Below are 25,269 nucleotides of genomic sequence, written 5' to 3' on the forward strand. Positions count from 1 at the left end.
CAGTGAGGGCATGTGACACTGTTGGTGATGATCCGTACATCTGACTGGATGTTAGTCTCGGTGACCCACTCGGTGTGGATCATCGGTAATCTGGAGGATATTCAGCTGAATACATTTTAAATTTCGCCCTATGGAAAAATGTTGAAAGTTAACTAGACAGATAAAGTACGAAATGAAACACTAAAAAGATTAGATGAGGATATAAATCTATAGAAAATATCCGAAGTAGCCACAAGTTAGTGTGCAACATTTGCTCTGACAAATGAAGAACAGTATAGAGGAAAAATAAGAGTTGTTGAGGCAGACGGTTCGAATATGCAAAGGAGATTGTAGACGATGTTAAGTGCCCCGTTGTACCTTCCTGCGGTGCGCAACGAGATACTGTACGGCTCTGCTGGTCTTACACCACACAAGGAATAAAGTTTGAGAGACCAGGAAAAAATCAGGCATTGTGATGCCTCCTTTTATTAAGTTAGTGGAATGCTTCAGCAAATTTAACTCGTGAACGGGTGGTGGATACATATCTTTACCATAATTCTACCAGAACGACGAAATACGATTTCCGATATCTCGTACGAACAACTGGTCCGACAGATGCTGAAAGCGATACAAATATGAGTGTGTGTACAACCAGATTGACGATCACCCTTCAGTTTCTAGCTACAGCCGATTCGTACACATGTATAATAGACCTCTTATAACTTCACTGTTCATCATTAAGCCTCTTGGTACTAGAAAAATGCAATGTTTCAGTAGAAAGACTGAAGGATTTCACAAGGGTAAATTTCAAATAGAAAAACAGTATTTTATTTTTGTTCACCAGCAGACACCACATTTATACACTACTGGGCATTAAAATTACTACACCAACAAGAAATGCAGATGATAAACGGATATTCATTGGACAAGTATATTATACTAAAACTGACATGTGATTACATTTTCACGCAATTTGGGTGCATAGATCCTGAGAAATCAGTACCCAGAACAACCACCTCTGGTCGTAATAACGGCCTTGATACGCCTGGGCATTGAGTCGGAGCTTGGATGGCGTGTACAGGTACAGTTGCCCATCCAGCTTCAACACCATACCACAGTTCATCAAGAGTAGTGACTGGCGTATTATCACGAGCCAGTTGCTCGGCCACCATTGACCAGACGTTTTCAGTAGGTGAGGGATCTGGAGAATATGCTGGCCAGGACAGCAGTCGAACATTTTCTGTATCCAAAAAGACCCGTACAGGACCTGCAACATGCGGTCGTGCATTATCCTGCTGAAATGTAGAGTTTCGCAGGCATCGAATGACAGGTAGAGCCACGGGTCGTAACACATCTGAAATGTAACGTCCACTGTTCAAAGTCCCGTCAATACGCACAAGAGGTGGCCGAGGCGTGTAACCAATGGCACCCTATACCATCACGCCGGGTGATACGCCAGTATGACGATGGCGAATACACGCTTCCAATGTGCGTTCACCGCGATGTCGCCAAATACGGATACGACCGTCATGATGCTGTAAACAGAACCTGGATTCATCCGAAAAAATGACGTTTTGCCATTCGTGCACCCAGGTTTGTCGTTGAGTACACCATCGCAGGCACTCCTGTCTGTGATGCAGCGTCAAGGATAACCGCTGCCATTGTCTCCGAGCTGATAGTCCATGCTGCTGCAAACGTCGTCGAACTGTTCGTGCAGATGTTTGTTGTTTTGCAAACGTCCCCATCTGTTGACTCAGGGATCGAGACGTGGCTACACGATCCGTTACATCCATGCGGATAAGATGCCTGTCATCTCGACTGCTAGTGATACGAGGCCGTTGGGATCCAGCACGGCGTTCCGTATTATCCTCCTGAACCTACCGATTCCATAATCTGCTAACAGTCATTGGATCTCGATCAACACGAGCAGCAATGTTGCGATACGATAAACCGCAATCGCGATAGGCTACAATCCGACATTTATCAAAGTCGGAAACGTGATGGTACGCATTTCTCCTCCTTACACGAGGCATCACAACAACGTTTCACCAGGCAACGCCGGTCAACTGTTGTTTGTGTATGAGAAATCGGTTGGAAACTTTCCTCATGTCAGCACTTTGTAGGTGTCGCCACCGGCGCCAACCTTGTGTGAATGCTCTGAAAAGCTAATCATTTGCATATCACAGCATCTTCTTGCTGTCGGTTAAATTTCGCGTCTGTAGCGCGTAATCTTCGTGGTATAGCAGTTTTAATGGCCAGTAGTGTACTATCAGTTCGTGCTTCACGCACGTCTCGATGTACTACGAAACTCATGTCATCAAATGCAAACCACACAGAAGAAGAGCCACCTGCGCTTCCGCTCTTCCTGCACATGTTTGCCACACATTCGGCATAGGTTCGAACAGTCCGTATGCTTCCTCAAGTGTGATACCTGGCTCATTGTCAGCAGGTTGCCCACTTTTCTTTTCCAGATTGCCGTCTTTGTACACATTATTTGTGATGTCGCATAGCTCTGGTCATAGAGTCATTTATGAGATTGATAGTCCTTTCGTTTATTCACTTCTTCATTACTGCACTCGATAAACGTAAATTAACAAACAACTAATAAAATAGGTGGCTATTGGTCAGTGCACACCGCGCCAGTAAGTTACAAAAAGCTTCGCATGAAAATACTATTTTTCAGGAGCCCATATCTCGGATTCGGTTGATAACAGACATAACGGGTCAAGTGCCAGGGATAACCCTTGGCCTAGCGACCATTTGTGTACTTCTCGGAAGAACAGGCATACTCTCGCTACCCTACTGTATAGGATCAAAATTTAAACATCACACTTCCTCCAGCCAAGGCAAATTCAGGAATTCGGTTGGTTCTTTACCGTTAGATGTGATCCATGGTGGGCCTTGGGCGGGTTATAAAAAACACCATTTGTTCTCCGGCGGTTCCTGAGAAAAAACCGGGAAACGAGAAGTACCAATTCGGGGGCTGACCACTTCCATAATTTCTATTCATCGCAAATCGTCGCAATTTTTTACCATTTGTCTTAAGATGATGTTCTCGGAGAACTTCGAAATTTTTTTCGATGTCGTTATCCGTTACCGAAGTCCAGAGGTTCAATGTTACCGTATATATACACGTAAAATATGCACGCGATATCCAGTCTGACCCGTTAGTGTGGTTTTGTCTGACGCAGTGAACACATGGTAATGATTCTGTGGTCATCACAATGGTTCTAATGTCACCAAACTGTGTTTTTAGTCTCCATCTTTTCACCAACAAGACACTATGACCTGTTCACTCTTTATAGTAGACACTTTAGGCCTATATAGAATGTCTTGACCTGGAGATTATTCGATGATGCCATCTTGCGGCTTAAGGACCTTACAAAAAAATATTTTTCGTACGAAATTCATTGTACTTGCTAACTAAACATTGCAATTTTTTGAAATCTGTAGATGTAGCCTCAAAATGTTGTGCATATTTATGTAAAGTAGTGTAAAGTTAATTTGCTTTGTATCAGCGCCGATTTTGTGTCGGTCTTATATTGTGCATACTTCCTTGTTGTTTATATGTGTCACAGTATGTAAATGTGTAGAAGTTTATAAACTGTCAAAACTTTACAGACCGAGAGAATTCATTTTATATAAGTAGTGGGACTGTGGGAGACGAGACAGTGACAGTGGGAGGGAAAGAGAGAGGAAATAGTGACGGCGGGAGAGAGGAAGTGGCAGTGAAAGAGAAAGAAAAGTGGATGAAGAGGATAGGAGTGGGAGCCGAAGAGAGACGAGTTACTGATAATCAGTGAGAGACAATGGCAGTAAAAGAGAAAGAAACATGGATCGAGATAGAAGCAGTGGGAGAAAAAGAGAGAGGAGACAGTGGAAATGGAAAAGAGATTTGTGGAGACCATACATAGGCTTGGGGGTCTCTACTCCCCGCATATCGGCGAACTTTAGCACGAAAAAAGTTCGCTAACTTTAAGAATTTTTAACATGTTGCAGGACTGTCAGCAACTGTGATAGAATAATACGTCAAAAATCTGCCTCAGTTGCGAAATTTTACTGGTCTTTCGCAACTGAGGCGGGTTTTTGACATATTAATTCGCTAAATTTCCCCCATTCTCTATACCCATGTGTTAATTTCCTGGTCTAGGGCTCAAAACCGCGAGCAAACCATCCCCAAGGACATGTGTGGAGAGGGGACAGTGGCGGTTGAAGAAAAAGACAGCAGAGAAAGAAAGAGAAAGTGGCAATGTAAGATAAAAAGAATGGGAAAAGGCAATGGGAGTGGGACAGAGAGACAGTGAAAGTGTCAGAGAAGAAGACAGTGGTAAGGAAGAGAGACTGAAACCGATGAACGGAGCTACACTGGGAGAGACAAACAGAAGAAAGTGCCAGTGGCGGAGGAGAGAGACAACGGCAGAGAGACATGTACTGGGTGATCAAAAAGTCAGTATAAATTTGGAAACGTAATAAACCACGGAATAATGTAGATAGATAAAAATTTACACACATGCTTGGAATGGCATGGGGTTTTACTAGAACAAAAAAAAAAAAAAAAACAAAGTTCACAAAATGTCCGACAGATGGAGCTGGACAGCAAAACGAATGTGGGCTACCGAAAATCCTAGAACTGTCGTGGAAACTCCATTGCACGACGAGAAAGTCACGGTATGGGTTGGATTTACCACATCTACCGTTATCGGGCCTTTTTTCTTCGAGGAAATGCGTAATTCTGGTTTTGTAACTGCTACCGTGACGGGTACTGCTACCGTGAGAGGTACGCCGATATGTTAGAGAATCGCATCATCCCCAGCCTGGCTGATAAACACCTGCTGGAACGTACGATGTTTATGCAGGATGGCGCTCAACCCCATATTGCTAGACGCGTGAAAGATCTCTTGCGCGTGTCGTTTGGTGATGATCGTGTGCTCAGCCGCCACTTTCGTCATGCTTGGCCTCCCAGGTCCCCAGACCTCAGTCCGTGGGATTATTGGCTTTGGAGTTACCTGAAGTCGCAAGTGTATCGTGATCGACCGACATCTCTAGGGATGCTGAAAGACAACATCCGACGCCACTGTCTCACCATAACACCGGACATGCTTTACAGTGCTGTTCACAACATTATTCCTCGACTGCAGCTATTGTTGAGGAATGATGGTGGACATGTAGAGCATTTCCTGTAAAGAACGTCATCTTTGCTTTGTCTTACTTTGTTATGCTAATTATTGCTATTCTGATCAGATGAAGCGCCATCTGTCGGACATTTTTTGAACTTTTGTATTTTTTTGGTTCTAATACAACCCCATGTCATTCCAAGCATGTGTGTCAATTTGTACCTCTCTATCTACATTATTCCGTGGTTTATTCAGTTTTCAGATTTATACCGACTTTTTGATCATCCTGTATAGACAGTGGCAGTGTCAAGGCGTCACTATAAAGAGAGACAAGGAGAAAAGGATTTAGAATGTCCTGTGTTAAAAGGCGCGAATATGTTCGGACGGCCGAATTTTTGGCGAGGAATGCGGAATGAGGATTGAGGCAGCTGATTCCCCACTTTTGCGTCAGAGTCTTTTAAAGAGGGGCATAATCGCGTTTTTTGTGTGTGACAGGAACATTTTTCAGCTGGTACGTACGTGTGATAACTTTGGAACGAAACTGAAACGACACTGCAGCGTCCTCGGTGAGAGAAATAGGAAACAAACATATGAGAGCGGGAGGAAAACATTTACAGACAATGACAGACATTAATTGCCTGGGTATACGACACATTCGGTGGAAAACGGTGGAAACCCCTCGGCAGTTCATCAGTAACAGCCTGCAACATCAGCAGTTATGCAGGTGCATACCGCATACGGTATGCCATACCGTGTATTGCATCCCCATTACAGTAATATTGACGGCAACGTTGTGTGTGGCGATTTATTGCCGTAAATTAACCATCTGACCACAAATAACATATTATCAAGAACACAGTTTGGAATTCTGAAGGGTTCTGATATCGAGAAGGCTATTTACACCTACAGTGAAAATGTACTTAATTCATTAAATAACAAATTACAAGCAGCAGCTATTTTCTGTGATCTGTCAAGGGCATTTGACTGTGTGAACCACAACATCCTTTTAAATAAATTAGAATTCTATGGTGTCACGGGCAGTGCTGCAAAATGGTTCAAGTCATACCTCGCTAACAGGAAACAAAGGGTGTCAGTGCAAGGGACTAGTGAATTAAGTCATCACTCATCACCAGAATGGGAAGAAATTACATGTGGTGTCCCACAAGGCTCCATCTTAGGGCCATTGCTTTTTCTTGTGTACATTAATGATCTCACATCAGTTACACTGCTAGAAGCAGAGTTCGTTTTGTTTGCAGATGACACAAGTATTGCAATAAATAGTATGTCGAGTGTAGTTCTAGAAAGATCTGCTAATGATATTTTCATGGATATTAATAAATGGTTTAAAGCCAGCTCACTGACATTAAATTTCGAAAAGACTCACTATATGCAGTTCAGAACCTGTAAGAGGTCTGCACCCAGCATATGCATAAAGTATGAAGAAGAGCAGATAGAAGAGGTTGAGAGTCTTAAATTCCTGGGATTACAACTTGATAATAAATTCAGTTGGGAAGAGCACACCACAGAAGTGCAGAAACGCCTTAACAAATCTGTATTTGCAATTAGAGTGTTAGCTGACATAGGCGACATAAAAATGAGAAAGCTTGCATACTTTGCCTACTTCCATTCCATAATGTCATATGGTATAATATTTTGGGGTAACTCTTCAAGTCAAACAAAAGTTTTCAGTCCTAAAGCGTGTAACACGTATTATTTTTGTGTACTGCGAACGGCCGTAATTTTTCCCGAGAGCATGCAGCTTTACTGTATATTTGGGGAGCAAAATAACTGATGATGGTCGAAGTAGAGAAGATATAAAATGTAGACTGGCAATGGGAAGGAAAGCGTTTCTGAAGAAGAGAAATTTGTTAACATATAGATTTAAGTGTCAGGAAGTCGTTTCTGAAAGTATTTGTATGGAGTGTAGCCATGTATGGAAGTGAAGCATGGACGATAAATAGTGTGGACAAGAAGAGAATAGAATCTTTCGAAATGTGGTGCTACAGAAGAATGCTGAAGATTAGATGGGTAGACCACATAACTAATGATGAAGTATTGAATAGAATTGGGGAGAAGAGGAGTATGTGGCACAACTTGACAAAAAGAGGCATCAAGGGATCACAAATTTAGCATTGGAGGGCAGCGTGGAGGGTAAAAATCGTAGAGGGAGACCAAGAGATGAATGCACTAAGCAGATTCAGAAGGATGTGGGTTGCACTAAGTACTGGGAGATGAAGAAGCTTGCACAGGATAGGGTAGCATGGAGAGCTGCATCAAACCAGTCTCAGGACTGAAGATCACAACAACAACAAATTCACAGACGTCATGTAGGAACCTCTTCAAAGAACTGGGTATACTAACTACTGCCTCTCAGTATATTTACTCCTTAATGAAATTTTTCCTAAATAATTTATCTCTTTTTCCAACAAACAGCTCAGTTCATACATACAATACCAGGAACAAAAATGATCTGCACAAGGACTTAAAAGCACTTACTGTAGTTCAAAAAGGGGTCCACTACTCAGGAACACTCATCTTCAATAATTTGCCAGCAAACATAATAAATTTAGTTACAAATAAAGATAAGTTTAAAAGGAGCCTGAAAGACTTACTAGTGGCCAACTCCTACTCCATTGACGAATTTTTTAATAGAAACAAATGATGTATTGTATATATTCATATTATTAGTATTGTTATCTCAGCTCAAAAAAAAAATGACATGTTCCACATCCACGAGGATCTCCTCAGAACGGATCTATGGAATGAAAAACTAACCTAATCTAATCTAATCTAATCTAAACTAGGGTCCATATAAACGCACATTTAGCGTAGCCGACCACTTCTCAGAAGAAGTAATTTCTCATGACGGTGCCCTGCTGCGTCAATTTCTGTTGCACAAGACCCCCAGTTAATTCTGTGAAGACTGTTCGTCCTCTAAAAGAAGTTATTTTCTAAAAAATGTCACCCTTCTTCTCTCCTCCCGTGTGCTCATGCATTTTTTTTCGCTCGTAGTGACCATATTGTTTTCGTGTTGCCTATTGTCACGGCATAATGCAGCGTCTACAGAAAAAGCAAGCATTGCCGGTTTCCTTTTAGCACTCGACTCCAGGAGAGGCTACTCTCAGTGCGTGCAACTGGGTCTCCCGACGAGTGTTTTGTGGCGCATCTTACCGTAGGAGACTTGTCCCGTTCACTTTAGCGCTCTCCTTGCTGCGCGCTTGAAGGATGGTGTAAATGAGCATTGTTATAGTTCAATTCTTTTATCTTGGCGGCTCGCGCATGGCCGCCCAGACGCGGGTGATAGCCGCGTTGCCAGATGCACGCGTCAACAGGCGTCAACAGAAGCAGCGCCATAGTATAGTTCGCAAAATTACGTTTAGGGGGGAGCGCGCAGTTTATGAAGTAAAGGCACCACGGCCGTATTAACCATTTCGCTGCTACAGAGACGTGCTCCCCGCATTCCGCGATGTGCGCGATTTTGTCATCACTGCACTGCTCGCCTGTGCAGACACATGGTGTTCCGACTGCTTTGACACACTTATCATTCGATTTCACAAAAACTATTTGGCCCAAAAATTTGATTTTTACACATCTTCTTGACTGATACCTTCCCCCCATAAATGACTTAATTTTGTTTCGATGTTCAACGCAGTTATTGTGCAGCATTAAATGTAGTAAACCATTGCACGAAATTTTGAAGAGTTTGCAGAGGTAAAAGTCCACAGTGTATACTTTTCGTATGGTCGATTTTAGTTGGAACTAGGAATTTCAAAAAAATTACATTCAAACGAATAAAATTCATGAAGTAAGACACTTCGATATTGTTTTAAAATAAAGAAAATGTTAAGCACCAAACAAGGTTTGAACTCAGATCGTCTTGCCTAGCAGCCAATCACCTTAACCACTACGCTAACACAGCTGGTCATTGAACAGAAACCCTGGAGGTCATTAAAGAATGACTCATAATACCGACAAACACTGTTGGTATGACTATGAATTACGTTTCGTCGAAGTACAATAGGAAATAAACAATTACCGTTGTTCTTTATTCCGAAAAAGCGGTTAGTGAGAATGAATTTCCTTGCTATCGCCTGAATTAGGTGGCGTATTGCTTGTTTGGTTTAATTAATTAATAGAATATGAAGCAATTGGTATAAAGAATGCTTTTTCCAAACTTTCTTTTATAGAAAGACTGTGTGGTGTGCGTACTGTAAGACCTTCGGTACACACACCATCAGATTATTTGACTTGTCACTCCAACGAAGTAGGCGAGTGTCAGCAATATGTCTCGTGGTCTTATCGTGGCGTGTTTATCTTCTGCCGTTAGGTCAGACGATAGAAATGCCACTTGCACGCTTAGAGTAGCAGATTGACGGTGACCAACTTTAAACAGAACTTGATTAATTTTCACACACATTTATTAAAATAATAATAATCATAAACGTTATTTAACTTGATTCTGGATGCTATTTACAATTGACAATATGAAGTTCCTTTGGTCTTGGTACGTTAACCTTATTCTCACATATCTCTGATACTTGACAAAGTGTCTATACATTTCTCTTCATGGCTATGTACAGGAATATGATAATCTTATTAGGCGCAGACTGAAACTTGACTATAGACTGGTACAGACTAATGTATACTGGTACATACTGCTGCAGACAAATGCAGACTAATGCAGACTGACTGATTGGAGGTCTGTACACTCGTTATAATACCTCGAGCGTTCAGGTATCACTGCGGGAGTGTGATCCGCGAGGAGAAAAGGTTCTATGTTAGCAGCAATCTCATTGGCTGCGTTACATATTAATACGCGGATCGGCGGTAGCAGAATTTGGTCCGTCTCTAAGACAGCGCCGTCTCGTTGTGCGGAGACGGACAAGCGCTGCGCCTGCGCTGTTGTGCTTAGCGGGGCGCGCTCTAGTGGGAAAGTTGTGTACGCGCTGACTGCTCGGAACAATGTACACAACAGTCTGCTATCAAGACATTGCTTTTGTTAAATTTATTTATGACTGAACGTTTCTAAAACTGAAGACACTCGTCCGTGCTCTGCACTGCAGTCGAGCTCTGGCAACGTCGTTCTCTGTTCATTGGCTGACTGTGTTTTGTGACGTCAGATACGCAGAACGAACCTAAACTCGGCCGCCGTCGTTAATGACGCGCACTTTTAGGAGATGGAAAGATCAGCACCGGATAGGAAAGGATGGATGACAGCGTCAAACGAGTCGGGCGACTGCCTACTTGTAAAAAAGTGAGGCCTAACTGTTCAGACAGGGCAGGCAGTACTCACGCTTTCCGCACATGTTGATGTGGTTGGTGACGGGGTAGTCCGGCTGGCAGAGACACAGCTGCTTGCCACTCTGCTTCTCACAGATGCCGTGGTCGAAGCCGCACTGGCTGGAGTCGTCGCAGCGGTCGCCGTACTTCAGCTCCCCACCTGCAACATATCAGTCAACATCCAGTGCCATTTCTGTGATCGCTTCTTCAGTTTCTGGAAAAACAGCGCTAGGAGGCACTATTTTCATGTAACATCATTTCGTTTATTATTTAAAAATGGTGGAAGCTCTTAAAGTGACCGCGTAGTCCGTTTTACTGTGAGAGTTTAAAGAAAGTGTTGTAAAAAATTAAGATTATATCTACATCTACATCCATACTCCGCAAGCCAACTGGCGGTGTGTGGCGGAGGGTACCTTGAGTACCTCTGTCGGTTCTCCCTTCTATTCCAGTCTCGTATTGTTCGTGGAAAGAAAGATTGTCGGTATGCCTCTGTGTGGGCTCTAATCTCTCTGATTTTATCCTCGTGGTCTCTTCGCGAGATGTACGTAGGAGGGAGCAATATACTGCTTGACTCCTCGGTGAAGGTATGTTCTCGAAACTTCAACAAAAGCCCGTACCGAGCTACTGAGTGTCTCTCTTGCAGAGTCTTCCACTGGAGTTTATCTATCATCTCCGTAACGCTTTCGCGATTACTAAATGATCCTGTAACGAAACGCGCTGCTCTCCGTTGGATCTTCTCTACCTCTTCTATCGACGCTATCTAGTACGGATCCACACTGCTGAGCAGTATTCAAGCAGTGGGCGAACAAGCGTACTGTAACGTACTTCCTTTGCTTTCGGATTGCATTTACTTAGGATTCTTCCAATGAATCTCAGTCTAGCATCAGCTTTACCGACGATCAACTTTATATGATCATTCCATTTTAAATCACTCCTAATGCCTACACGCAGATAATTTATGGAATTAACTGCTTCCAGTTGCTGACCTCCTATATTGTAGCTAAATGATAAGGGATCTTTCTTTCTATGTATTCGCAGCACATTACACTTGTCTACATTGAGATTCAATTGCCATTCCATGCACCATGCGTCAATTTGCAGCAGATCCTCCTGCATTTCAGTACAATTTTCCATTGTTACAACCTTTCGATATACCACAGCATCATCCGCAAAAAGCCTCCGTGAACTTCCGATGTCATCCACAAGGTCATTTATGTATATTGTGAATAGCAACGGTCCTACGACACTCCCCTGCGGCACACCTGAAATCACTCTTGCTTCGGAAGACTTCTCTCCATTGAGAATGACATGCTGCGTTCTGTTATCTTGGAACTCTTCAATCCAATCACACAATTGGGCTGATAGTCCATATGCTCTTACTTTGTTCATTAAGTCAAGAAACACGGCATCTATCTGTGAACCCGTGTCTATGGCCCTCTGAGTCTCGTGGACGAATAGCGCGAGCTGGGTTTCACACGAACGTCTCCTTCGAAACCCATGATGATTCCTACAGAGAAGATTTCTAGTCTCCAGAAAAGTCATTATACTCGAACATAATACGTGTTCCAAAATTCTACAACTGATCGACGTTAGAGATATAGGTCTATAATTCTGCACATCTGTTCGACGTCCCTTCTTGAAAACGCGGATGACCTGTGCCCTTTTCCAATCCTTTGGAACGCTACGCTCTTCTAGAGTCCTACGGTACACCGCTGCAAGAAGGGGGGCAAGTTCCTTCGTGTACTCTGTGTAAAATCGAACTGGTATCCCATCAGGTCCAGCGCCCCTTCCTCTTTAGAGCTATTTTAATTGTTTCTCTGTCCCTCTGTCGTCTATTTCGATATCTACCATTTTGTCATCTGTGCGAAAATCTAGAGAAGGAACTGCAGTGCAGTCTTCCTTTGTGAAACAGCTTTGGAAAAAGACATTTAGTATTTCGGCCTTTAGTCTGTCATCCTCTGTTTCTGTACCATTTTGGTCACAGAGTGTCTGGACATTTTGTTTCGATCCACCTACCGCTTTGACATAACACCAAAATTTCTCCTGACATTATCGTTTTATGCTTTCTTTTTAGGATTTTCACCTCGTTAAATTTCTGGTAATCATTCCCCTTCAGAAAAGATCGTTCACGACTGACTTGCGGATTTTAATGGCGCGCGTGCTTCGTTGAGCGGTGAGTTTCAAGAAGGTCGCCCAATAACGGTTGTTGTTCCAATAAGTATCAACGCTGCATGACTGAAGAATATAAGGAGAACGGCTGTTAGTATGCATCATTGGAACCGAAATTGATGCGCAGTGGTTAGCACACTGGACTCGTGTTCGGTAGGACGACGGTTCAATCCCGCGTCCGGCCATCCTGATTTAGGTTTTCCGTGATTTCCCTAAATCGCTCCAGGCAAATGCCGGGATGGTTCCTTTGAAATGGCACGGCCGACTTACTTCTTCATCCATCCCTAATCCGAGGAGACCGATGACCTCGCTGTCTGGTCTCCTCTCTCAAACAACCCAACTCGAAATTGATGCAAAACTTTTGTAGTTTTTTTAAAATAAGGAGTAACTGCTTAAACCCCTTACTTGTACATTTGTTTGCTAAGTAGTGAAAAAATATTTCTAACTGAAACGACACACAGCAAGAAAAAATTCTCTACAACTTACAGTTGGTATAAGCCGCACAGCAAAATATGCGTTTTTAAATAAGAGAGATATTTCTGTGGTTCAGAAACAAATCAACCTGCTTATATATCAAAAGTGCGAGATAATAAAAAAAAGTTGTGAACGAAACACACACAACACTGCTGAAATATTCTACAATATTTACCATACTGGCCATTAAAATTGCTACACCAAGAAGAAATGCAGATGATAAACGGGTATTCATTGGACAAATATATTGAACTAGATTACATGCCCGCATCTCGTGGTCGTGCGGTAGCGTTCTCGCTTCCCACGCCCGGGTTCCCGGGTTCGATTCCCGGCGGGGTCAGGGATTTTCTCTGCCTCGTGATGGCTGGGTGTTGTGTGCTGTCCTTAGGTTACTTAGGTTTAAGTAGTTCTAAGTTCTAGGGGACCTATGACCACAGCAGTTGAGTCCCATAGTGCTCAGAGCCATTTGAACCAATTTTGTGATTACATTTTGACGCAATTTGGCTGAATAGATCCTGAGAAATCAGTACCCAGAACAACCACCTCTGGCCGTAATAACGGCCTTGATACGCCTGGGCATTGAGTCAAACAGAGCTTGGATGGCGTGTACAGGTACAGTTGCCCATCCAGCTTCAACACCATACCACAGTTCATCAAGAGTAGTGACTGGCGTATTGTGACGAGCCAGTTGCTCGGCTACCATTGACCAGACGTTTTCAATTGGTGAGAGATCTGGAGAATTTGCTGGCTAGGGCAGCAGTCGAACATTTTCTGTATCCAGAAAGCCCCGTACAGGACCTGCAACATGCGGTCGTGCATTATCCTGCTGAAATGTAGGGTTTCGCAGCGATCGAATAAAGGGTACAGCAACGGGTTGTAACACATCTGAAATGTAGCGTCCACTGTTCAAAGTGCCGTCAATGCGAACAAGAGGTGACCGAGACGTGTAACCAATGGCACCCCATACCATCACGCCTGGTGATACACCAGTGTGCCGATGACGAATACACGCTTCCAATGTGGGTTCACTGCGATGTCGCCATACACGGATGCTGTAAACAGACCTGGATTCATCCGAAAAAATGACGTTTTGCCATTCGTGCACCCAGGTTCGTCGTTGAGTACATCATCGCAGGCGCTCCTGTTTGTGATGCAGCGTCAAGGGTAACCGCAGCCATGGTCTCCGAGCTGATACTCCCTGCTGCTGCAAACGTCGTCGAACTGTTCGTGCAGATGGTTGTTGTCTTGGAGACGTCCCAATCTGTTGACTTAGGGATCGAGACGTGGCTGCACAATCCGTTACAGCGGATAAGATGTCTGTCATCTCGACTGCTAGTGATACGAGGCCGTTGGGATCCAGCACGGCGTTCCGTATTACCCTCCTGAACCCACCGATTCCATATTCCGCTAACAGTCATTGGATCGCGACCAACGCGAGCAGCAATGTCACGATACGATAAACCGCAATCGCGATAGGCTACAATCTGACCTTTATCAAAGTCGGAAACGTGATGGTACGCATTCTCCTCCTTATACGAGGCATCACAACAACGTTTCACCAGGCAACGCCGGTCAACTGCTGTCTGTGTATGAGAAATCGGTTGGAAACTTTCCTCGTGTCAGCACGTTGTAGGTGTCGCCACCGGCGCCAACCTTGTGTGAATGCTCTGAAAAGCTAATCACAGCATCCTCTTCCTGTCGGTTAAATTTCGCGTCTGTTGCACGTCATCTTCGTGGTGCAGCAATTTTAATGGACAGTAGTGTATATACAACATTTTTGTGATCTCTTATTCCGTGTGTTACGTTTGCGAGTATGTAGTCATCCTGAACACGATGACGTGTGCTGACTCCCCAATAGCAGTGGCAGTGTTACGAAGAGGTACGATGCAATGTTCATTCGAATATGCATGCGTGCATACTTAATATTTACACAAGCACTGCTATTTCCTATTTATTCGCCAATACCGGGCCCTCGACCTAAATGGTTCAAATGGCTCTGAGCAGTAGGGGACTTAACATCTGAGGTCATCAGTCCCCGAGAACTTAGAACTACTTAAGCCTAACTAACCTAAGGTCATCACACACCTCCATGCCCGAGGCAAGATTCGAACCTGCGACCGTAGCGGTTTCACGTTTCGAGACTGTACCCTCGACTCAAATAAATATGTTTTTGGAAGGGAATATACGTAACGAGTGCAGGTTGTGACACATGGACGACGACGTATGGAAGTTTGGGTCTGGCCATGATTCGTGCACGGATGGCCGAAGCAGTTAAGACGACCCCTCGCATAAAGTGGGAAATACGGGGTTCGAGTCCCGATCCGGCACAAATTTTCATTGTTGTCATTCCAGTTGACAGCCGAAGGTGGTGCATATTCGAAACCGCAGAATGCATTTCCTGCATCGCTGACTAGATTGGCTGCGCCAAAAAAGCTGCAGCACATATCGAGGCCATTGGAGTTCTATACCGCTACTCCACTGAGACACAGTGCCGTAAATCCTGCGAGGCACGGTTCTCACTGAGGCATCACTATATGTCGCAGGAAAAGTGGCTCGGCGCGACTGTTGCCCGTCCGACACTCGTGTTCCCTCAGGGGCGACAGAAGTAAAGGCAGCAAGGGCCTCGCGTGTGACGCGCCGCTGCTGCCCTCACTGCAAACGACTTACAAATATAACACATATTTACTGAAGACTGGAAGCAGGTAGTGCTCTCTTTCCAGCGTTATAAACAATTTCGATATGTTACGACCCAAAATGCCCCAGACGTAAATTGGCCAGCGAATACGTATTTTACTGAAGACTTTTCAAAATATGCTCTGTGTTTTACTTAATTTCAAAGTATCACAATAGCAGCAGCAGCGGAAAGAAAACCAGTTCCTTATCAAGCTGTGATTCCAGGCTATACGACGGCAGAAACTCAGTTTATTTTACCGAATAATGATATACAGGACATAAAATCCCGTCTGAGGCCTGCGATCATTTTTATGTTAATAATTGGCAACCAATGCTGTACAGTCGCAATAAAGTCATGAGATGTTCAACTGACTCTTTTATTAGAACATGTTGCGCGTTTCGGGATTACACCCATCTTCAGACATAACAAACTTCAACTCCTTCCTAACCAACCAGGCGTACAGCCTTGGCAACTCAAAGAAAGTGTCGAATAACATATGTTATTGAAGTTTGTGATGTCTGAAGATGAGTGTAATCCCGAAACGCGTAACAAAAAAATGGTTCAAATGGCTCTGAGCACTATGGGACTCAACTGCTGTGGTCATAAGTCCCCTAGAACTTAGAACTACTTAAACCTAACCAACCTAAGGACAGCACACAACACCCAGCCATCACGAGGCAGAGAAAATCCTTGACCCCGCCGGGAATCGAACCCGGGAACTCGGGCGTGGGAAGCGAGAACGCTACCGCACGACCACGAGATGCGGGCACGCGTAACATGTTCTAATAAAAGAGTCAGTTGAACATCTCATGACCTTATTGCGATTGTACAGCATTGGTTACCAATTTTACCGAATAATATCCTAAAGACCGACGCAGAAAGACTGCGTAGCGAACACGGGAGAATCCGAAAACATGGTTTTTAATTTTTTATGTGAAAAGTAAAAGATTTACTGACAAATTAACTACAGAGATGCTTCATGCATATAAAACCGTCTTTTTAGGCACGTCAGATGGCTAGAAATTTCGCTCTACGTGTATCATACAAGACAAATTTGACATGTTAGCTACATCTGTGTGACCCAAAATGCACCAAATGTAAACTGGCCAACCAGAACTCCATATTGCACCGGCCAATACAACGGAGTACCGTAAGCATGTTATATTGCTGACGCTCCATTACGGATGGTGGTTATCGCTAAAACGACTGGTTTTCGGTTATACTGTTTTTTTTCCATCTCCAATCTAACATGACTGTTACAATCACTCAAAATAACCGGTTTCTGAAATAACTGCTGTTCTGTTTTCTGTTGCTATTGTTTGCAATAATAAATGTAGACATCGAAAAAAACTGAAAAATTTTAGGAGTGCCTCAGACTTTTGAATTATACTTTTCAGAATTCCTAGAAGCAAATTGTTAAATTAAATTGGTAAATAAAAGAAGAAAAAAACAAAAGAAATCTTCGTCCATATACCGTTTGTTGCATTTACTCTGAAGGTAAAACTTTGAACATAGCTGCTAAGGTTCAGTGACCGTGTCAGAATTATATTAGAACAAATAAGCCCTTGTTGCAACTCTTGTTCACTCAGGTACGAGCAGCCCTTAGCGGCTCGCCATCTTATTTACAACTATTCATGACGTCGCCTCTCCGGCTTCGATTTTTAAAAAATGTGACTTGTAAGTACTGCATCTCTTCCCAGTAAGTACAAACTTTAATTTTATTAATGTATTATATACCTAATATGTTTTAGAACAGTTATTTTAATTCTGAAGACGACGCTCATAGTAGCGTCGAAACCTGGTCAATTTTGACTTAATATTTGTGACCAAGGGCTTATTTGTTCTAATATACTCTGAAGGTAATGAGGGGTGGAGTACTACAAAAGAATTGGCAATATTGTCCTATGGATTCTAATTTTTTGAAATTTTCCTAGAAAATCGTGTTGCAATAGAGGATAGTGCAACTAATTGCGCGTTACTTATAATCAATGCTAAAGAGTGAAAGAGTTTGGAGAACTCTATTCTTCGTGTTACGTTGTCCGTTTCCATGGAATACAAACAGGTGCTCCATGCTCGGGTATTAGGCGGCTGCAGCGGACCTGAGCGAGTAACAAACAATCTGCGCGCAAAAGTTTACAAGCTGTACTTTCAGAACGCCACAAGAGTGTCGTATCAGAGTTGTAGGCCGCGCGGAGTTGCCGCGCGGATAGAGGCGCCATGTTACGAATTGCGCTGCCCCTCCCGCAGAAGGTTCGAGTCCTCCCTCGCACATGGGTGTGTGTGTTGTTCTTAGCGTAAGTTACTTTAAGGTAGTTTCAGTCTAGAGACCAATGACCTCAGCAGTTTTGTGCCTTAGGAATTCGCACACATTTCAACATTCCGAATTGAGGTCCAAATTTTCGCGCTGGATCGATGGCTGGGACTGCTGTCCTGCCAGTGCGCTGTTTCTTCTCCTTAAGACATGACTTCGAGTTAGAGACGTTTCCCTGTCAGGGTGCCTGGAATTGATACGATTCCTTGTCAGTGCCATTTTTCCGTATGTCTTGTAGTTCTCGCGCAAGTCGTCTTCTGAGACTCCACAGGTACTTACGACTGACCGTGTGCGTTTACTCTCTTGTTAAGATTTGTTGTGAATGATCGGGCACAATTTGATCGCTACGGTCGCAGGTTCGAATCCTGCCTCGGGCATGGATGTGTGTAATGTTCTTAGGTTAGCTAGGTTTAAGTAGTTCTAACTTGTACGGGACTGATGACCTCAGATGTTAAGTCCCATAGTGCTCAGAGCCATTTGAACCACAATTTGATGATAATAGTACCTTTCATAAATATACCACTAGGAACAAAATCTGCTTCCATTGTCCACAATTTTACCTTACTCTTGCACAGAAAGGGACGAAGTATGTAGCTATAAAATATTTGACCACCTCCTACATCTACATATCTACATATATACTCCGCTAGCCACCAAGCGGTGTGTGGCGGAGGTCACAGTTTGCGCCAAAGTCATAATTCCCCCCCCCCTCCCCCCCTCTGTTCCACTAGCGGATCCCGAGAGGGAAAAACGACTGTCTGAACGCCCAGTACGAGCTCTAATTTCCCTTATCTTTGAATGATGATCATTACGCTATTTGCTCTACATCCTCGGTGAAGATCGGATTTTGGAATTTATTGAGCAGCTCCTTCCGTTTGCGCGCCGTCTATCTGCAACTGTGTCCCACTCCAAACTTTCTATAAGATTTGTAACGCTCTCGCGATGGCTAAATGTACCAGTCACGAATCTTGCCGCTCTTCTTTGGACCTTCTCAATCAGTTGAATCAGACCCAATTGGTAAGGGTCCCATACAGACGAACAGTACTCCAGGACTGGACGAACTAACGTATTGTAAGCTATTTCCTTTGTTTAAGGACTGCATCGCTTCAGGAGTCTACCAATAAACCGCCTTACCCGTTACTTGTGTAATCTGATCATTCCATTTGAGATCATTTTTGACGGACGTTATCGCTTCCAAAGACTGGGCATTTATTTTGTACTCGTACATTAATGGGGATTTTCGCCTTGTTATACGCAGTAGGTTACACTTACTCCGTCGTTCATTAAAGGTCCTGGCAGCTAACGAAAGTTTTAAAGGAAAATTGAAATCATTTCCGCTCGAGAACTCCTTCTACCCAGTAGATGCATTTCTGAATAAATGATATTTACTTTGTAGTGGTACATTCATCAAATTTTTCTATAGCTCAAGAATCAAGAAATTAGTTATATAAATGGTTACCTCGAAGCCATTTTGTTGTCATGTGCCGGCCGAAGTGGCCGTGCGGTTAAAGGCGCTGCAGTCTGGAACCGCAGGACCGCTACGGTCGCAGGTTCGAATCCTGCCTCGGGCATGGATGTTTGTGATGTCCTTAGGTTAGTTAGGTTTAACTAGTTCTAAGTTCTAGGGGACTAATGACCTCAGCAGTTGAGTCCCATAGTGCTCAGAGCCATTTTGTTGTCATGTTCTACATCACAGCAAGATGTTTCGAGCATGATCCAAGGAACAAGTGTAAACACAAAAGATATGTTAGCAGGCAGTTGAATGTCAAGAGGAGACTGTTAACGCTGTTTCTTGTGCACTGTTTGGACTTCAGAATTTATCTGAGTGCCACAGAAGTCAAGATTTTAAACATGGCTGGAACAGCAACTGTTGAAATTCTTCACGATAAATGATGACAGCCAAAACAGTTGCAGGATAAAGATGATTTATTAAAATTCTTGACCACGGTTTCGGTATATCTAAATATACCTTCATCAGAAGTAAAATACCCTGAACAGGAAGACACTTCCATTAGCAAAAACTTAGCATCGGAAATGAGAAAGAAAAAACACTATAGCTTAAGTAACTGTAAAATTACCAGAGTATTATAGGCACAAAAACTTTTAGTTACTTACTAAAATCACATCCTGCATATTCATAAAACAATTGTGCCAAAGGCGTCGTGAGTAGTTAAAACACCATTTATACAACATGATTATGGACAGAGGGTCGATGCGAACATAGCTTAGCATCAGTACTTCGCCTATGAACTGTCCTGACGAGGGTGTGAAAGTCTTAGGGCAGACAGTTTCGCCGAGAGAGGACACTTGTGGTATGTGCCAGACAATCGCGCACTTTAAAATCCATGGATACATACACATGCGCATCAAAATTATTAAAAGTTGTGCTACGAGGTGCATTCAAGTTCTAAGGCCTCCGATTTTTTTTCTCCGGACTGAAATGAGATAGAAACATGCGCATTGTTTTAAAATGAGGCCGCGTTCATTGTCAATACGTCCCAGAGATGGCAGCACCGTACGGCAGATGGAATTTTACCGCCAGCGGCGAGAATGAGAACTGTTTTAAATACTTAAAATGGCGACGTTTTCCTTACTTGAACAGTGTGCAATCATTCGTTTTCTGAACTTGCGTGGTGTGAAACCAATTGAAATTCATCGACAGTTGAAGGAGACATGTGGTGATGGAGTTATGGATGTGTCGAAAGTGCGTTCGTGGGCGCGACAGTTTAATGAAGGCAGAACATCGTGTGACGACAAACTGAAACAACCTCGGGCTCGCACAAGCCAGTCTGACGACATGATCGAGAAAGTGGAGAGAATTGTTTTGGGGCATCGCCGAATGACTGTTGAACAGATCGCCTCCAGAGTTGGCACTTCTGTGGGTTCTGTGCACACAATCCTGCATGACGACCTGAAAATGCGAAAAGTGTCATCCAGGTGGGTGCCACGAATGCTGACGGACGACCACACGGCTGCCCGTGTGGCATGTTGCCAAGCAATGTTGACGCGCAACGACAGCATGAATGGGACTTTCTTTTCGTCGGTTGTGACAATGGATGAGACGTGGATGCCATTTTTCAATCCAGAAACAAAGCGCCAGTCAGCTCAATGGAAGCACACAGATTCACCGCCACCAAAATTATTTCGGGTAACCGCCAGTGCTGAAAAAATGATGGTGTCCATATTGTGGGACAGCGAGGGCGTAATCCTTACCCATTGCGTTCCAAAGGGCACTACGGTAACAGGTGCATCCTACGAAAATGTTTTGAAGAACAAATTCCTTCCTGCACTGCAACAAAAACGTCTGGGAAGGGCTGCGCGTGTGCTGTTTCATCGAGACAACGCACTCGCACATCGATCTAACGTTACGCAACAGTTTCTTCGTGATAACAACTTTGAAGTGATTCCTCATGCTCCCTACTCACCTGACCTGGCTCCTAGTAACTTTTGGCTTTTTCCAACAATGAAAGACATTCTCCGTGACCGCACTTTCACCAGCCGTGCTGCTATTGCCTCAGCGATTTTCCAGTGGTCAAAACAGACTCCTAAAGAAACCTTCGCCGCTACCATGGAATCATGGCGTCAGCGTTGTGAAAAATGTGTACGTCTGCAGGGCGATTACGTCGCGAAGTAACGCCAGTTTCATCGATTTCGGGTGAGTAGTTGATTAGAAAAAAAATCGGAGGCCTTAGAACTTGAATTCACCTCGTAATTCAAACCTTCTGTCTTGATAAATAAAACATATCAGAACCATTTAAAAACATCTACGTAAAATAGAAAATATGAAAGCAATTTACCTATGTCCTAGTGTCAAGCAGATGAAGCTTGCGCTATGGAACACAGAATTGTTACAGGTCAAAGCGATGCCGGCGAAGACAAATTAAAAAACGATATTTTACTATAATACAATATTCCACAGATTTGATCCGCGTCCATCGATCAACAGTTCCCTCGCCGACAGCACCAGTGTCACGTCAAGTAGCGTGATCGCGTGCGTCGCAAACGTCGCCCACGGCACGGACGCATTTTCGCGATTATGCGCAGCTAAGGGGAAAGGGTCGTTACCGCTGCTGCTCGAGTAAGTGGTCACTCCAGCTCAGCCGAGTCGCGCACGAAAGGAAGGAAGGCGTCCTGCGACGCTGGCAAAGTCTACCATTCAGTCCTACAGCAGTACAACGAACTCCGCACGAATATACAGCGCTACTATAAATGAGTCATTCGCTTTCAAAGTTCTAGATTTACCAAAGTGCTTCACGTACTGTATGGTTATAATTAAAGTGCACCTACACACGGAGGCCTAGTGTGGACTGTAATTATCGTATGGCAGCGAAACTCGGCAGATATACTAATGCGTTAATGCGGAACCGATTTACGCCGAATAAAAAAAAAGAAAGTTACAATTTCGGGCACGAGGTGCAAATCTGGCACTGTGAATTCAAGAAAGACGCGCAGAAATGTTTCCACCTGCAATGGACTAGGAACGAGACGCAGCCAAAGAAGGTCAAACGAGTGAGAAAGCCATATTTTTGATTTTACACACATCAAAAAAAGTTTTACGTCACCCCGGTCCCCAGAACTCCAGAAGAGAAACGTTGACTGTGGATATTGTATCACAGACACACTCGCTTTGACGGTTCAGAGATGTAACTAAACCCGCCCAAATATGTAAAAAACCATACATGAGCAGCGGCTAATAGACGGAGGAGGTCTGATAGCCGAACAGTTCCGGTCATTGCACCAGGATGGAGGTACACGGCTCGTGTTGTCTGTAGTTCAACCGCGGTTCGATCGCGTCCGCATTGCTACTTTGTGCCAGGTAGGGCTCTTAACAAGGGAAGTGTCCAGGCGTCTCTGAGTGAACCAAAGCGATGTTGCTCGGACATGGAAGAGGTACAGAGAGACAGGAACTGTCGATGACATGCCTCGCTGAGGCCGCCCTAGGGCGCGAGTGCCTTTGCTAACAGCACTACATCGCTTGCAGCGCCTGTCCTGGGCTGGTGAGCACATCGGTTGGACCCTAGACGATAGGAAAACCGTGTCCTGATCACAAGAGTCCCGATTTCAGCTGACAAGTGCTAACGGTAGGGTTCTCACGAATCTACCAACTGAAGGTCTCCTACCACCTCAATTTTGAGCATGGTCTATAACGTGGGAGCTGATCGTCTGGCGCCAGCACACAATGGATGTCGACGCCGAGGACGTAATGAGGGGCCGTCCTAGATACAGCAACACTATTCCTTCCATGAAGATCTTTCTCTTCGTTTGCCCATGTCTGACGGTGCGTAAATGTTGTTAAGCTTCACTGGAAGTATTGTTGCAGCCATTCCACGTGACGATGATAAGTAGCTTACGTCCTCCAGTACTATGCCTTCCGTAAGTAGTATCGCTGTGCCGGTGCTGGTTTGTGAAGCTAGTGATATCTACACTACTGGCCATTAAAATTGCTACACCAACAAGAAATGCAGATGATAAACGGATATTCATTGGACAAGTATATTATACTAAAACTGACATGTGATTACATTTTCACGCAATTTGGGTGCATAGATCCTGAGAAATCAGTACCCAGAACAACCACCTCTGGTCGTAATAACGGCCTTGATACGCCTGGGCATTGAGTCAAACAGAGCTTGGATGGCGTGTACAGGTACAGCTGCCCGTGCAGCTTCAACACGATACCACAGTTCATCAAGAGTAGTGACTGGCGTATTGTGACGAGCCAGTTGCTCGGCCACCATTGACCAGACGTTTTCAGTTGGTGAGAGATCTGGAGAATATGCTCGCCAGGGCAGCAGTAGAACATTTTCTGTATCCAGAAAGGCCCGTACAGGACCTGCAACATGCGGTCGTGCATTATCCTGCTGAAATGTAGGGTTTCGCAGGGATCGAATGAAGGGTACAGCAACGGGTTGTAACACATCTGAAATGTAACGTCCACTGTTCAAAGTGCCGTCAGTGCGAACAAGAGGCGACCGAGACGTGTAACGAATGGCACCCCATACCATCACGCCGGGTGATACGCCAGTATGGCGATGACGAATAAACGCTTCCAATGTCGCCATACACGGATGCCACCATCATGATGCTGTAAACAGAACCTGGATTCATCCGAAAAAATGACGTTTTGCCATTCGTGCACTCAGGTTCGACGTTGAGTACACCATCGCAGGCGCTCCTGTCTGCGATGCAGCGTCAAGGGTAATCGCTGCCATGGTCTCCGAGCTGATAGTCCATGCTGCTGCAATAGTCGTCGAACTGTTCGTGGAGATGGTTGTTGTCTTGCAAACTTCCCCATCTGTTGACTCAGGGATCGAGACGTGGCTGCAAGATCCGTTACAGCGATGCGGATAAGATGCCTGTCATCTCGACTGGTAGTGATACGAGGCCGTTGGGATCCAGCATTGCGTTCCGTATTATCCTCCTGAACCCACCGATTCCATATTCTGCTAACAGTCACTGGATCCCGACCAACGCGAGCAGCAATGTCGCGGTACGATAAACCGCAATCGCGATAGGCTACAATCCGGCCTTTATCAAAGTCGGAAACGTGATGGTACGCATTTCTCCTCCTTACACGAGGCATTACAACAACGTTTCACAAGGCAACGCCGGTCAACTGCTGTTTGTGTATGAGAAATCGGTTGGAAACTTCCCTCATGTCAGCACGTTGTAGGTGTCGCCACCGGCGCCAACGTTGTGTGAATGCTCTGAAAAGCTAATCATTTGCATATCACAGTATGTTCTTCCTGTCGGTTAAAATTCGCGTCTGTAGCACGTCATCTTCGTGGTGTAGCAATTTTAATGGCGAGTAGTGTAGTTGCTGTAACCACAGAGGGACGGGAATTCGTCGACGTATACTTCCAGTACAAGAGCGGTGTGTATATCTGCCGCATGTGCTATATCTTTGAGTAAGATCACCATGGTCCGGGATGGTATGGTATTAGTATTAATGGATACGACGAGGAACGACACTTGACGTTCAGCGTGTTGCGGAGCGCGCTTGTTAGGCACACATTGTCCATGTCGGTGTGGTCTCTGTCAGTGGTGTGAGTGAAGCAGTTATGAAGTGGGCTATCGGTGGTGCCGCTTCAACTGTTATACCCGCGGTTGCAGGCGACTGGATTGTCCCACTGTCATCAGACCTATTCTCCCAAGCCTCAGCTGTTATGGCTACGTCTTCCTCTAATGTGCCTACTTCTGGAACTTCCTGGGGTCTGCCTTAAAGGTCTCGCTGGAGAGGGCCATCGCATTCGGTGGTGTAACGTCGG

The 25,269-nt window shown here is 44.3% G+C and overlaps 1 protein-coding gene across 3 annotated transcripts in view; it reads right to left on the reverse strand.

The window, feature by feature from the left end:
- LOC126215347 (uncharacterized) overlaps positions 1-25,269 on the reverse strand; it is a 286,938-nt gene that overhangs the window by 137,554 nt on the left and 124,115 nt on the right. For all 3 annotated transcript variants that reach the window (XM_049942032.1, XM_049942031.1, XM_049942033.1), the window contains exon 4: positions 10,387-10,533. In XM_049942032.1, coding sequence (XP_049797989.1) covers positions 10,387-10,533 — 147 coding nt within the window. The remainder of the gene's footprint in view (positions 1-10,386; positions 10,534-25,269) is intronic.

The sequence above is a fragment of the Schistocerca nitens genome, chromosome 12, assembly GCF_023898315.1.
Source record: "Schistocerca nitens isolate TAMUIC-IGC-003100 chromosome 12, iqSchNite1.1, whole genome shotgun sequence".
Lineage (NCBI taxonomy): Eukaryota > Metazoa > Arthropoda > Insecta > Orthoptera > Acrididae > Schistocerca > Schistocerca nitens.